This window comes from Cyprinodon tularosa, unplaced genomic scaffold (assembly GCF_016077235.1).
Source record: "Cyprinodon tularosa strain WSP-4 unplaced genomic scaffold, ASM1607723v1 ctg2, whole genome shotgun sequence".
Classification (NCBI taxonomy): domain Eukaryota; kingdom Metazoa; phylum Chordata; class Actinopteri; order Cyprinodontiformes; family Cyprinodontidae; genus Cyprinodon; species Cyprinodon tularosa.
In genome coordinates, this window is record NW_024038733.1 from 806,384 (window position 1) to 819,285 (window position 12,902).

Here is a 12,902-nt window from a genome sequence, read left to right on the forward strand (position 1 = left end):
TTAAGGTGACTCAATCCTTGAATCAGGTCAGATTAGATCAGAGATGCTCCCAGAACACTGAAGAAGATTTAACAACCAGTTATGTGAAAGAAGTTGCAAACACCACATGGGGATGCAAGTAGTTTCTCCACACTGTAAATGTTTTAAAAGTCTAAGTTCTTTTAGATAAAATTTAAAATCCCTTTTGTTTAGACTGACTTATTCTATACTTAAATTCATGCTTTTATTTCTCTTTCATTTTATTGCTCATTTCATGTAAAGCACTTTGAATTTTGCTACATAAATAACTATATATATATATATATATATATATATATATATATATATATATATATATATATACACACACATATATATACATATATATACACACACATATATATATATATATATATATATATATATATATATATATATATATATATAAAAATAAATAATTCAGCTATCTCTGATGTTCAATACCATGTTAATAATTCCAGCTTTTTTTTTTTTTTTTTACATACAACTTAATTTACAGATTTATTAACAAGATTTCTTTGCATGTCTGGATTATTTGGTGTTTTACATCATTAATCCCTTATCTTTCACAGTTAGGGGCAGGCAGTCTTAATAAGCGCTTAAAAAAACTTTCAGCCAGTTCCTATAGAAGGGATTCACTCCCAGAAATTAAAGCAAAGTGAACTCGACTCGATCTGCGAGCCAGTGGCACTTGGTGAGGACTGGATCACTTTCGCCATCTGTCCCTCTGCACGGATAGTAGCGTTACAAACAGAATACGTAGCAATGGTGATGACAAGGACAAAGGTGATGGCAATGATAATGATGAGCTAAAACTACAATAGCACACAACAATAAATAGGAGCTGAAATGTGTAACAGCACTAATAAATAGTAAAAAAAAAAAAAAAAACTAAACTTCTTTAAAAAATACTGTTAAAAAGTAATCTAAGAGAAAAGAATGCATTCTTATGCTCATCCAGCTGACACAAATACACATCATACACAAAACTACCGCTATTTTACAAAATTATTGAAAAAACAAAACAGTGAGAGACACATGAGGTGACAGACGGAATGAGTCAGTGACAGGATGGGCTGGTTCTTCATGTTTAATATGCTTGTGTTTGCTTGTTGCAGTAGCAGTAGAGTCCTGGTCCTGGATAGCTTCAGTATTTACACGTCCTTTGAATAAAGCTTTTCTCTCCGTATTTTTGGTATTTGTGATTTTGGTTTGGTTGTCGTTGTTTTTTTTTTTTTTGGTTTTATATTTTTTGTCTCATTGTGTATTCCTCCACCTCCTTCTCAGGTAAAATTTTTGGTTTAAACGTATCCTCCTCCTCCTCCTATTACCCCTCTTCTTCTTTTAAACCCGCAGCTTTTAGGAAAATGACATTTAAAAAAGGATAGTTCTCCTCTTTGTTTCTTTGTCCGTGCTGCCATTTCTTTTTGTCATATAGTCAAAGTAATCTTTTTGTCATTTTTGGTTTATGCACTTGGACAGGCCGTCTCCTCCACTGCTTTTTGCAGAGTCATGGTTTGTTTTCCTTCAGAGAGACGTAGCATGTCGTGCGTTATTAGAGGAAAATGTCCGTTGCTATCTCCTTTTCATCCGTTAAAAGATACATAAAGATTTTTGGTTTCATTCTTTCTCCTCCTTTTCCCTTCTCTTAGTTCTTTCCCTCCTCCTCTCCGCTTTCATTCTGTGTATTTTTGGCATAGAAAGACTTGGAGAGAAAGACAGAAAGAGACTTTGGGAAAAAAATAAACAGAAAAACGGAAGAAGAGCACAAGAGAGAGAAAAAGATAGCTTTGGTGTGGAAGGCGAGGTTCTTGTTTAATCCCTTCTGCTCCTCTCTGACTGACCCACCAGATGCCGTCACTCGATCTTGGGCCCCCCCAGGGAGGACGGGCTGTGTGCCATTTCGCTGGAGGAGCAGAAGGAGGCAGGGCTGGAGCAAGGAGAGGGAGAGCAGGGCGTAGGGCTGATGCTGCTGGCTGAGGGGAAGGGCGAGGCCTGGGAGACTTTGGCTACAGCGGCGCTGACCAGCCCAGCGCCCGGGTTCTGACCCATGTGGAGGAGGGTGGGGTGGTTAAGGAAGAGGGATGAGGGAAGCCCACTTCCTTGACCCCCAGAGGTCCCCAGCATCACCTTGCTGCCACCCTCAAGAGTGGAAAGAGGCAGCTGGCCACCACTGGCTGCTAGGGCTGGAGAAAGAAAGGAAGAGAAAATTAGCCTTTATTCATGGCATCTTTTGCTCGAGCATTTATAATAATTTCATCATGATCCATATGATCCTGCAGTGAATCGCTGTAAGATCACCAAATGTTTATCCAATCAATAAAAGCCCAAGTTGTGTTCTTCTATTCTTCTTTAAATCTTTGTCACTTTTAGTCATGTATGTCTACTGAGTAACTTACAGTAAAGCAACATAAACCTGAAGAATATTGATAAATTTATAAATCAATATGCAAATAAATATAGTGTGAAATAAATAAATACATGTTTTAATTAATTTATCTTTTATAAATAAAAGTATTTAATGCAGCATTTAATTCTTCATTTCCTACTTTATTAAATATTTAAAAAAAACAATAATGTGTTTGTGAATTTACCAATCTACATTACATGTATAATTTATCATTACATAATGTAATGTAAACATAATATTTTAATTCTTTTTTACATAATGTAATTAAGTAATGTAAATAATGTAATTTACAATTACATTAACCTATTAACTTTAAGAAAGATTCACTTTTAAAGATATTTATCTAACTTTGTATCATATGGGGACAAAGTTAGAGAAAATTACATTCAATTATGGTGTCTTTTAAAAAAAATTAAATATGGTTTTATATTTTCTTTAATATCAAACTATCTTAGCTGTGTTATCTTTATGGCAAAGACCAAGGTTTTGAACATTAAAAATAAGTTTAAAAGGATCGAACGTCATTCCGTGCAGCTCTGTCTTTCATGCCGCTAGCTGTATCATACCAATGCTTTGATTCTTCTTGTATGTACAGTTATTCATGGTGGGAAGGAGATAAATATCTAAGAAAGTGATTCATCTGACATATTTTAGCATATGGCCCCCGAGATGACTCACTGACATGATTTTTTCCCCCCATGCAATGAAAATACCAGAACTCTCTGACAAGAGAGAGTGAAGACCTGCTCCGATGATACAGGGGAATCACCATGTAGTTTGTACATTCTGTGACAAACTAAAGAATAAACTAAGTTCATCTGCCAAAATTGTTTCTGTTTTTAAATTATAAAAACAATAAGAAATGTGTATATTACTTCGTTCCTGTTCAGTTACTTCCACTTAGATTACTTTGCTGTTTAGCAATTTTGCAAAGCACAGATAATGACACGTCTGTAAAAATAAACGCCCTTTGTTAAATTTGGAGGAAAGAAATGAATCTTGCAAACTTAACTTTAACTTTGAACCGTCGTAGGGAAAGATCATTTTATGAAAATATTGAAGCAGCATTTCAACACAACAACCAGGAAGTTAAAGACTGACTGAATATATAATTGAAATATAAGAAGCATAAAGTCGAACTCTCATCTCCGTTATGAAGTACTGTCAGAAGAAATGGGCCAAAATTACAGAAAAATAGTGTAAAAAGCTTGTGGAAGAAGAAATAAAACGTCTGAGTCTAAGAAAGAACGATTCAGACTTCTACATTTAAAAGAATAAAAATAAACCAATACTTTTTTTTTTCCTAATTTGTTACCCTGCCAGTAAGAAAACAGTAATATATGTGGTTATCCAAACTAACCCAAAACAGGAAACAGCTTCATTGAATACCAGACAGCAAGAGTAGACACATGAAGCATGTGATAACAAGTTCTAGTCAAGATTTGAGTGATTGTTCATCAAAATTAAGCTCTGAAACGTTATAATTCATACTTTATTAAGAACATTAAAAACAACATATTGATCTCTAGATAGTTACTCTAATGTTTCACAATCTTAAATCGACACCGCCTACGGCTGCACGCTTTATTGGCTTTTAAAAACAGATTGTTCTCTCACTCAAAGAGTCAAAATGTCCTATTTACTGATAAAAAAACAGATGAAAGGCTAAAGAAAGTTAAAAAGATGACAAGCAGCAACAGCAGCCCTCACATGAGCGTAAGCACAGTCACAGAGACGCACACACACTTGCTGGGATGGATTAATGGTTGTAGATGGCGACATTTGATCAAAAATAAGTTATTTATTTCCCACTGAGCGCGCTCTCTGTGTCAGCTGTTTCACACTGTTGATGAGCAAACACACTCGGGTGCCTATTCATCCGTGTCTCCAGTCGGTAGTCAACCAGAGCGACTTGATTCTCCCTCTGTGTGTAACCGTATTAGTCATCATCGCACTTCTTCTTTTAATGCATCCCCCCCTTCTTAATTCTGTCTCTAAGCCCACAGCGGCTGATTAAACAGCTTCTATGTCAAACTGACGCTGGTTGAGAGTCCTGCTGCTGAGGCTGTCATGTTCATGTGTCATGTTCTATAAGTGCATGTGCGTTTTGAGGTCCACATCTGTGTGGGAGTGCATAAGACTGTAACTGCTTAAGAGGAGGAAAATCTGACAATGTGTTTATTTACAATGCCTTGCTGAAGCATTCATACCTCTCAAACTTTCCTACATCTTCTTATAATACAACTACAGCCTTCAAATAGTTTTAGACAAACGCTGGAACAAAAATTTTACATTTAACTTAATTCACTTAATTTAACTATTTGTTTGAACTAAACCTCAAAATGTATACAGGCCTGGAATTTGGCTTAAAATCTAGCATTTTTAGTTTCAAGTTTTCATTTTTTTTTTAATATATTTCAGTAGAATTAAATAGAAATAAATTTGCAATGTCTGCTTCTTTGACTGTTTACATAAGGACATGTAAATAAAAAAAATATGTTTTTTTTTTCTCACCGGTTTCTTCAGGAAAAATTCCACTACCAAAAACTTGCTCAGCCTGCATTGCTCAACAGTAAGAGCCCCTAAGGAATCTGATAGATTCAAGTAGATTCCTGTGTTGAAATGGCCTAATCAAATCCCAAACATAAATTCAAATGAGAACCTTAAGCAAGACTTAATAATAGATGTTCCCATGCTTTATAAATATATATCAAGCTATTTTGCAGAAAAAAAAATAAGCCAAAGTTTTTGTTTTTTTTTAAGTCCAAAGGCAGAAGAGGAACTCCAAATGTGTTGCAGCTAGAGCTGGTTTGTAAAAAGCACTGACCTCAGTGGAGTTTGTGGTTGTAACATCAAAAATAGGTGTTCGATATCCCATGCTGAACATTTTACAGAGTACTCAGTCCGTCACGTAATAACAGATAGAGTACAGCTTCCCTGCAAACCCACCAACACCTGGCTGCCCACCGAAACTGACAGGCAGGGCAAGGAGAGCTTTAATCCCTCGATAATTCTAGAGAAGCTGCAGAGATCTTACGCTTAAATGGAAGAGCGTGTTGATAGGAAGCCTATTAGTCATGCACTTTACATATTCATTAGGGGGAGAGCGTCAAAAAGAGAGTCTAATGAAAGACGTCTGTAAAAATTCACAAAAGCCAAGACCCTGCTGATCAGATGAGTTCAAATATTAGCAGAGCTAAACAGTAGTGGCTTTGGCTGAAGTGGCTCAGTTAAAGCCTTGAGAAGGAGGCTAGAATATCGCTTCTTATGAACAGTCCCCATCAAGCCTGACAGAGCTTAAGTTTCTGTTGCAAAAAAAAAATCAAAATACTATTTTAATCTCTAAAGGTATAAAACTGACGGATATTTACCCCAAAATGTGAATGTACAAAGTAGACAACTTTGTGTTGTTCTAAGAAATTAAATCTCAATGAAGTGCATGAAACTTTTTGTTCGTACCATGACAAACACCATATACTAAGTTTGAATATATTTCTTAAAGCACTATATAGACTTTTAAATGAGATTTCTTATATAGTGCTTAAAAATCCTATTCTTCTTAAATATGAATGTTTATTTCGACAGTTCATCTTTTATTTTAAACTCCCCTTTTAGTTGTTTCCTCTCTTACAAACACACACCTTGGATAGTAGCGAGGGGATTGTTACCGAGGAGGGCTTGGTTCATCCCCGTGTTAACTCCCATCACAGTGTTCCTGATGCGGCACGCGCATGTGCAAGCATGTTTACAAACACAGACGGGCAGAGGAAAAAAGGTGAGGGGGGAAAAAAAGCAGATTTAGTAGCAAGGAAAGACAAAGGATAAACTAATCCAGACAGCTGTATGAAACAAGGCTTAGAAATGCAAGAAGGAAAGGGTTCATACCTCTGGAGAACATTACAGTTTAAGCACAGATAATACACACACACAGCTGAAGTATTCAAACTTGCTCATAATATGCATGTAATATGTTCAGCGTTCTTACCTCAAATTTGCAGCAAAGTCAGTGATGTAGTTGGACATTTCACCGTTCTTTTTACCCATACGCCACAAGCTGTCAACCCAACACACAGAAACACACGGTTAGATTGTGTAACTGCGAAGAGGAAGTTGAGGTGTGAAGTGGCATGCTGGAATATCTGTGTGTGTACATTTTGTAGTGGGTATGGAAAAATTAAATACAAACTGCAGGTGAACTGATCATAGAGCTGTGCAGTAAAAATAGGGATTACTATTATGAAAATGTGGCTTTGTGATGCAGCAGTGTTGGTTTAATGTCCCTGTTGTAATAACTGGTTACTGGGAAGTTTGCAAAAGGAAACAACCTTAAACAATACATTAAAAAATATAGTTTTTTTTGTTATAAAATATGAGATGAATGCATCTTATACACTGAGTTACACTTGATATTTGGTTCTATGAAAGTTGGTAAAAAAAAAAAAATTATTCAGAATTAGAAATATTTTCTACGGAAACTGCTGACGCATGCTATTTGACCTTTTTCGAACTTTGATATTAAACAAAAAAAAAAAGGCAAAAAACCTATAGTTGCCTCTTTACTGATAGACATGAGGAATTTTGCAATATAACTGAGCTGCTCCTTAAATCTATTACATCACAGCAAGTTAAGCTGCAGCTCAGGGCTCCAGGCCAGCAGGGGACCCCAAAGAGCCTCTGCACTTCTTATTAAAAATATAAATGTCAAAACTAGAATGTTTATTTCAATGTTCAGACCACTAGATGTTTATTTTTTATGTATTGTATGATTATTCTATTCAAAGATAAATTAATCAATTATTTAATCAATTAAACTGTCATTCTGCTGCCATAAACACTGGTAGGTGACATGATAAACATTCTTCTTTTAGGCCCCAAAAAAGAAGCAGAAGGTTTGCTGTGCGTCCTGTGACGGGCCCCGCGCCTCTTACCCTGTGTTTAGGTTGAGTGTGTTGTGGCTGGGAGTGGCGGGGCTGGCTGTGCTGCGGGGAGGAGGAGGAGGAGTCGCTGGGGAGGGTGTGGAGCTCAGAGGGGGGTGGACTGAGGTGAGAGAGGGGTGGGTTGAGGTGAGGCTGGAACTCAGAGGGCAAATTGAGGACATGGTGGTCACCGTTGTGCTGAGGCTGGTCACGGCCTGCGACAGCTGGCTCGACATCTGCCAGAGAATGAAAGGACATTGAGAAGATGCTTCGAGGCTGTGGGAGAAGTGGCAAACAGAATGACCTTGGTCTGATATTCACCATATGAGGGCTGTAGCAGGGCGGTTTGTGCGTTTGAGGGGCAGTGGGTGGCTGGCTGGGCAGCGGAGGGGTGGCACTGGTGGGGTTGATGCGCTTCTCTTTCTGCCGGCGGTTGCAGAACCAGACTCGGATCACCTCCTTCTCCATGTTGAGCTGCTCAGCAATCAGCAGGATCTCCTCTGAGGTAGGCTTCTGGTTCTGTAGGGGGAAAAAAGTCCAGTTTCTTTTAGCTGTGCTAGATACAGTAAGCTTGGACTGTACATAAAAAAATATCACTACTTTACAGGCATTTTGAAAGAGGAATGAATAAAATACAAATAAGAAATAAAATAACTTTTCATTCTCATGTTAGTGGAGCACCAGTTTACTACTTTTACATTTCCCAATAAATGCTTTGGATGTTGTTAATGATGGTGGTTTATAGTCAGCATGAAGCAAGATTCTTTGACAATAAAAGCTAAAGATACCTGAGCACACATTGAAAAAGTATCTGAGAAGAAAGACGTATGATCAGAACCTCAAATGTAGGGTGGATTTTGTTTTGCATGTTTGATAAAAAGATCTAAAGTTTCTAGATATGGTGTTTGACCTTAATCCGAGCAGCTCAATAAGATGATTTGGCAATGGAATCAGTATGTTTGCATTTAAAATAAGATCATTAGATATTATGCACTTGAAATATGACAACGCAGTTGTTTTTTCCCTTATTTTAAAAGCAAATTATCTTATTCCATTGGAAAAAGTGTCTCACATATGTGCTCAATTAAAAAAAATGTACAAAATTAATTAGATTTCCTTTTTTGCAGTGTAGGCAGTGTAGGTATATCTATCTATATAGCTTCAAATTAAGATAATAGGAAGAATAAAATAAATAAAAAACCTTAAACTGGCTAATGAAGAATTAAATATCATGTAAGGAGTTCAGGTATTTGCCTAAAAAAACTGAATCGATTATGAATAATAATGAAATATCTCACCGTCAGGAATGAACGCTCCAGGGCCACACGAACATTTGTCTCAATGCTGGTTCTCTTCTTTCTCCTGCGACCAGGAACCCCCTCAAAGCCCAGAGACGGAGAGGACAGGGAGCTGGGACTGGGCAGGGTGCTGTCTATGGACATGGTCTCTGTAGGAAAAAATCCAAACCTTATATCCCAGCTTCATTTGAACCAATCCTCAGTCAGATGGAGCGAACGTCTCACTTTAAATGCAATTTTAGAGCCCACCTGCATCATTGAGCCACTTCTCCAACAGTGGCTTCAGCTTGCACATGTTCTTAAAGCTAAGGTTAAGCGCCTCAAAGCGAGAAATGGTGGTTTGGCTGAAGTCATTCCCATACAGCTTCCCCATGGCTAGGCCTACGTCCCCCTGTGGAAAAGGTTCAACAAAAACTGTTTAACACGAGTTAAAACAAATAAAGACACTTTACTGCCGACGCAAGTTTGGCTTCTGTTCACCTGTGTGAACCCCAGCTTGATGCGTCTCTGTTTGAAGGTGCGGGCAAACTGTTCCAGCTCCTCCAGGTCGCTGGGCTCCTCAGGGTGAGAGGTCACAGAGGACACTGTGGTCATGCCTCCTCCAACAGCCACATCTATGCTCTTATCTCGCTGCACCTGACAGGACATGAGGAAAATAAAAGTGAAAATGAGAAAGGAAGGGGAGAGTTTTTTTTGTTTTGTTTTCACAGTGCTTATTTAGGGAGTGGGGTTATATTTTACGCTGGGGAAAAAGTTTCCTACCTGTGACTGGAGTCCCATTCTAGTTGGAGCAGACAGGAGGCTCCCTTGGTTTTGCTGAGGTAGCGGAATAAGATTTGGTGTCGATAGGAGTCCTGATCAAAAAGAACGTACAATAAATTGTTAATAAATAAATAAAAAATGGGGAAATCTTTCAGATTAAAAGCAGAAACTTAAATTTAATTTATCAAGTTTTTAATCTTCTGGTAAAATAATCTGAAAACTGAAACTTGGTTTTTAATTCTTTTTTTTAAAGGCCTTTTTTTTTGTAAAAATCAAACTTGCTGGGAAGTAAGGACTTGTGAAAAAAAAAATTGAAATCCTGACACACTGAGAAAACGTTTAACAAGCACGTTATTTTAGGAGGCACTGCATATATCAGAAGATTTAGACTCCCCACCTTGCTGGCCCTGCTGTGCCTGTGGGAGAAGAAACTGGGCCGGAGATGGAAGTGGGTGACCAGGCACCAACACCAGCTGCTGAAGCTGCAGCAACTGCTGAATGTCCTGTTCAACAGAGAACCAAATACATATAAAAATGCAGAAAATTATTCTTATTTGCAAACAAACAGAAATGTTATGTTTCCATGAACGAGAAGGAGTAGCTCTGGGTGAACAGAAAACATAGGATGCAGGGGAAACTGCTTCAAACACACAAGTGGTTCCATTGAAAGTCTCCACCACACTTGGACTGGTGGATAGTACCTGGGCTGTGAGCTGGATAGGCTGAGAGAGTGTGAGCTGAGGCGGAGGGAGAGGGACACTTTGGTTTTGCTCTTGTGTGCTCTGTCCCTGGGACTGAGCCTGCTGCCCTGTCTGTCCTGTGTGCTGCTGCTGCTGCTGTTGTTGCTGCTGCTGCTGCTGTTGCTGCTGGGCTTGCTGATTTGCTGCTGCAGCTGCCTGAGCTTGCTGATTGGCCTGCGCTGCGGCATGAGCAGCATGAGCTGCATGGGCGGCATTGGACTGTTGCACAGCGGCAGCCAGGAGTTGTGCCTGAGCCTGCTGCAGCAGCAGCTGTTGCTGCGCCGGCAACAAAGCTGTCAGCTGGAGGAAAACAAAAAAGGAAGGCAGGAAGAGAGGAACAAGGAGCAAGGAGTTAGGCTAAAGAAGAGAAAAGTGTTTAAAAAGCAGAAAAGGGGAAGCAAGCAACACAAAAGCATGGCAGAGTGAATATCTGCATATTGGTCAGTCTTACCCCTGCTAGCTGCGAGCCAGTCAGCATGAGCTGAGTGTGTTGCAGGGCTGTCTGTGAAGGAGTCTGACCGTGAGAGGGAGGAAGGCCTGGAGACATTTCTGAGCACTCATCCATCTTATTCTGGTATGAGGACAAAGAGCATATAAGGACACATGTAGAAGAAAAAATAGTGCAGAAAAAGTGTTTTATCAAGCTAATGATGCCGATTCAGACAGAGATGAGAGATGTGGAGTCAACAAGTAAATTCCTTGCCAAGTACTGGTTCTGCCAAGCTACTGAACCGGGCGAGCTCAATCTGCACAGTGAATTAAATGGTTGTTGACGCCACATCCCCCATCTCTGGATTAATGAATCATAAGTGATGTGTCAGTAATGGAGGAATTATGTAAACATTGCTAAAATTTGTCTCTAATCGATGTTTAATCTGCACAAAGAGATGATCTTTTTCTCCAAGGACAAGGCATGTTTGGACTGGAAGCCTGAGCTTCCAGGGTTTTATTTGCATATCAGCGTTGACATGAAAATGAAGATTCATTACTTGGTAACATGAGTAATGTTGTATATTTACTTTGGTTATCATTGGGATTAGTGACAGCAGAGAGGCCTTAACGCTTTCCTCTTTGGTGCATTTATTTACAGTGAAGACTGGGTGGAGGGCGGACATATTGTCAACCTGACGCAACAAAAGAGGAATTCAAAGCTCAGAATTAAGCACAAAGCTAAAGCAGCCATGCTGTCAATAAGTCTACAGCGTGACGTTAGGATACAAAAGATGCACAAACACTGAAGCAGAGTTGCGCAGAGACATGCACAGGCAGCTCTGTAACTGACAATAGTTCACTCACCTTGCTGCTGTTCAGGTTTGGGGAGAGAGGAAAGGGACTGACTTTCATTGCCTGAACCTTTAAGAATAAAAATAATCAACCACAAAATTACACAAAGTACCCATTTTTTATTACTTCATGTGTCTAATACTGAAATGTATGTTTTTTTCTGACTGAACAAGCATCTTCTTTTGGGATCTTTATTTATATATTTAACACCAGATAACATGCAGACTTTACAGAATAAACAACTTTAGCTTTTATTTATGAGTAACCAATCTTTTTCTGTTCAAATCATTTAAATGCAAGATAATCCCAAACTTTAAACCTATATAATCTGGTTTATTTGTTCTCATTTATTCAGTATGAAAAAAGACACTAAGAAATTGTTTTGTTTCTTTTTACCAAACTTCATATTTCACAATCATAAATGCAGTCCTATTAAATGAATGTAAATGAGAAATAAATTGATTTTTATTTTACTATTTAAAGTTGAAAATAACATGTTATTTGTAATCTGTGCCTTCTTATAATGCTGGGATATAAATATGCTTTGACAAAAGGAGACATTTCCCCGAAATAAAATATGAAAGTGATGAGGTGTTGATCTTTGTTTGTGTAGAAATGGTTTAAGTAGCTTTAAGTCTACAATAAGTGTCATCAGTCAGAGCAAAAACATTCAAAACACTACTTCACTGGAAAAACAACGCAGTAAGTCAGCTTAATTTTCAGTTCAATTTAGTTTATTTATATAGTGACTATTCGCAACACATGTCATCTCAAGGCATGTGTTGACTTAAGTTTATCTTCCCACCATGCACACTGAAAATGATGTCGAGGGAGGATGAAAAAGGTTTTCAACACTCAGCGTTGGAGTCGTGCAGCACAGAGCTGCATTTTGGTCTCCAAGTATCCAAAACAGCCATCAGACGCTGACTACATGTTTGCTGGATGTTTTGGATGGATAATATAAATATCTTATTCTATTTTTTTTCTGTATCCTACTATCACGAAAGCCCAATAGAATATTTCTACAACTCCTTTACATAAAATTACGCTATTTGAGTCTAATGAAAACCAAAATGAGAACAAGTGGGAAAGCACCTCATCCCCGCTATTACGTATGGTGAAGGATCTGTCATGCTGCGGGCATTTTTCCATTCCAAAGACACTAAGAACCTCTTTGGAGTGCATGGTTTCTCTGTTTCTTTGTAATTAAAAGCTCATTTTTAATAAAAATATAGTCGCCGTTGCCACCGAACTGAAAAATTGACAGGAAGGACAAGAATAAAAAGGGGCCAAAACAGACACAAAATCAACCTTTCTCTATGCCCATTTTAGTCCCCAGATTTAAATCCTTTAGAAAACATTTGGGGGAAAGTATAAGAAAGGACACAGAACTCTGCTAGATGAACAATGGCATCCAAAAAAACTCTCCTTTTGGTCTTGTTTACTTATGCAAGACAAACATTTAACCATTTTA

The 12,902-nt window shown here is 38.2% G+C and overlaps 1 protein-coding gene across 6 annotated transcripts in view; it reads right to left on the reverse strand.

Annotated features, from left to right (window-relative positions):
- Positions 1 to 480: 480 nt before the first annotated feature.
- pou2f2a (POU class 2 homeobox 2a) overlaps positions 481 to 12,902 on the reverse strand; it is a 92,660-nt gene continuing 80,238 nt past the window's right edge. For 2 of the 6 annotated variants that reach the window (XM_038284443.1, XM_038284442.1), the window contains exons 4-16: positions 11,441 to 11,497; positions 10,596 to 10,715; positions 10,106 to 10,444; positions 9,802 to 9,907; positions 9,405 to 9,496; positions 9,123 to 9,278; positions 8,892 to 9,033; positions 8,643 to 8,791; positions 7,666 to 7,863; positions 7,357 to 7,580; positions 6,414 to 6,482; positions 6,070 to 6,143; positions 1,876 to 2,204 (exon numbers count right to left, since the gene is read on the reverse strand). In XM_038284443.1, the coding sequence (XP_038140371.1) occupies positions 1,876 to 2,204; positions 6,070 to 6,143; positions 6,414 to 6,482; positions 7,357 to 7,580; positions 7,666 to 7,863; positions 8,643 to 8,791; positions 8,892 to 9,033; positions 9,123 to 9,278; positions 9,405 to 9,496; positions 9,802 to 9,907; positions 10,106 to 10,444; positions 10,596 to 10,715; positions 11,441 to 11,497 (2,055 nt within the window). Of the gene's footprint in view, positions 2,205 to 6,069; positions 6,144 to 6,413; positions 6,483 to 7,356; positions 7,581 to 7,665; positions 7,864 to 8,642; positions 8,792 to 8,891; positions 9,034 to 9,122; positions 9,279 to 9,404; positions 9,497 to 9,801; positions 9,908 to 10,105; positions 10,445 to 10,595; positions 10,716 to 11,440; positions 11,498 to 12,902 lie in introns of all 6 variants that reach the window. The other 4 variants (XM_038284441.1, XM_038284440.1, XM_038284444.1 and 1 more) reach the window with 4 other exon arrangements.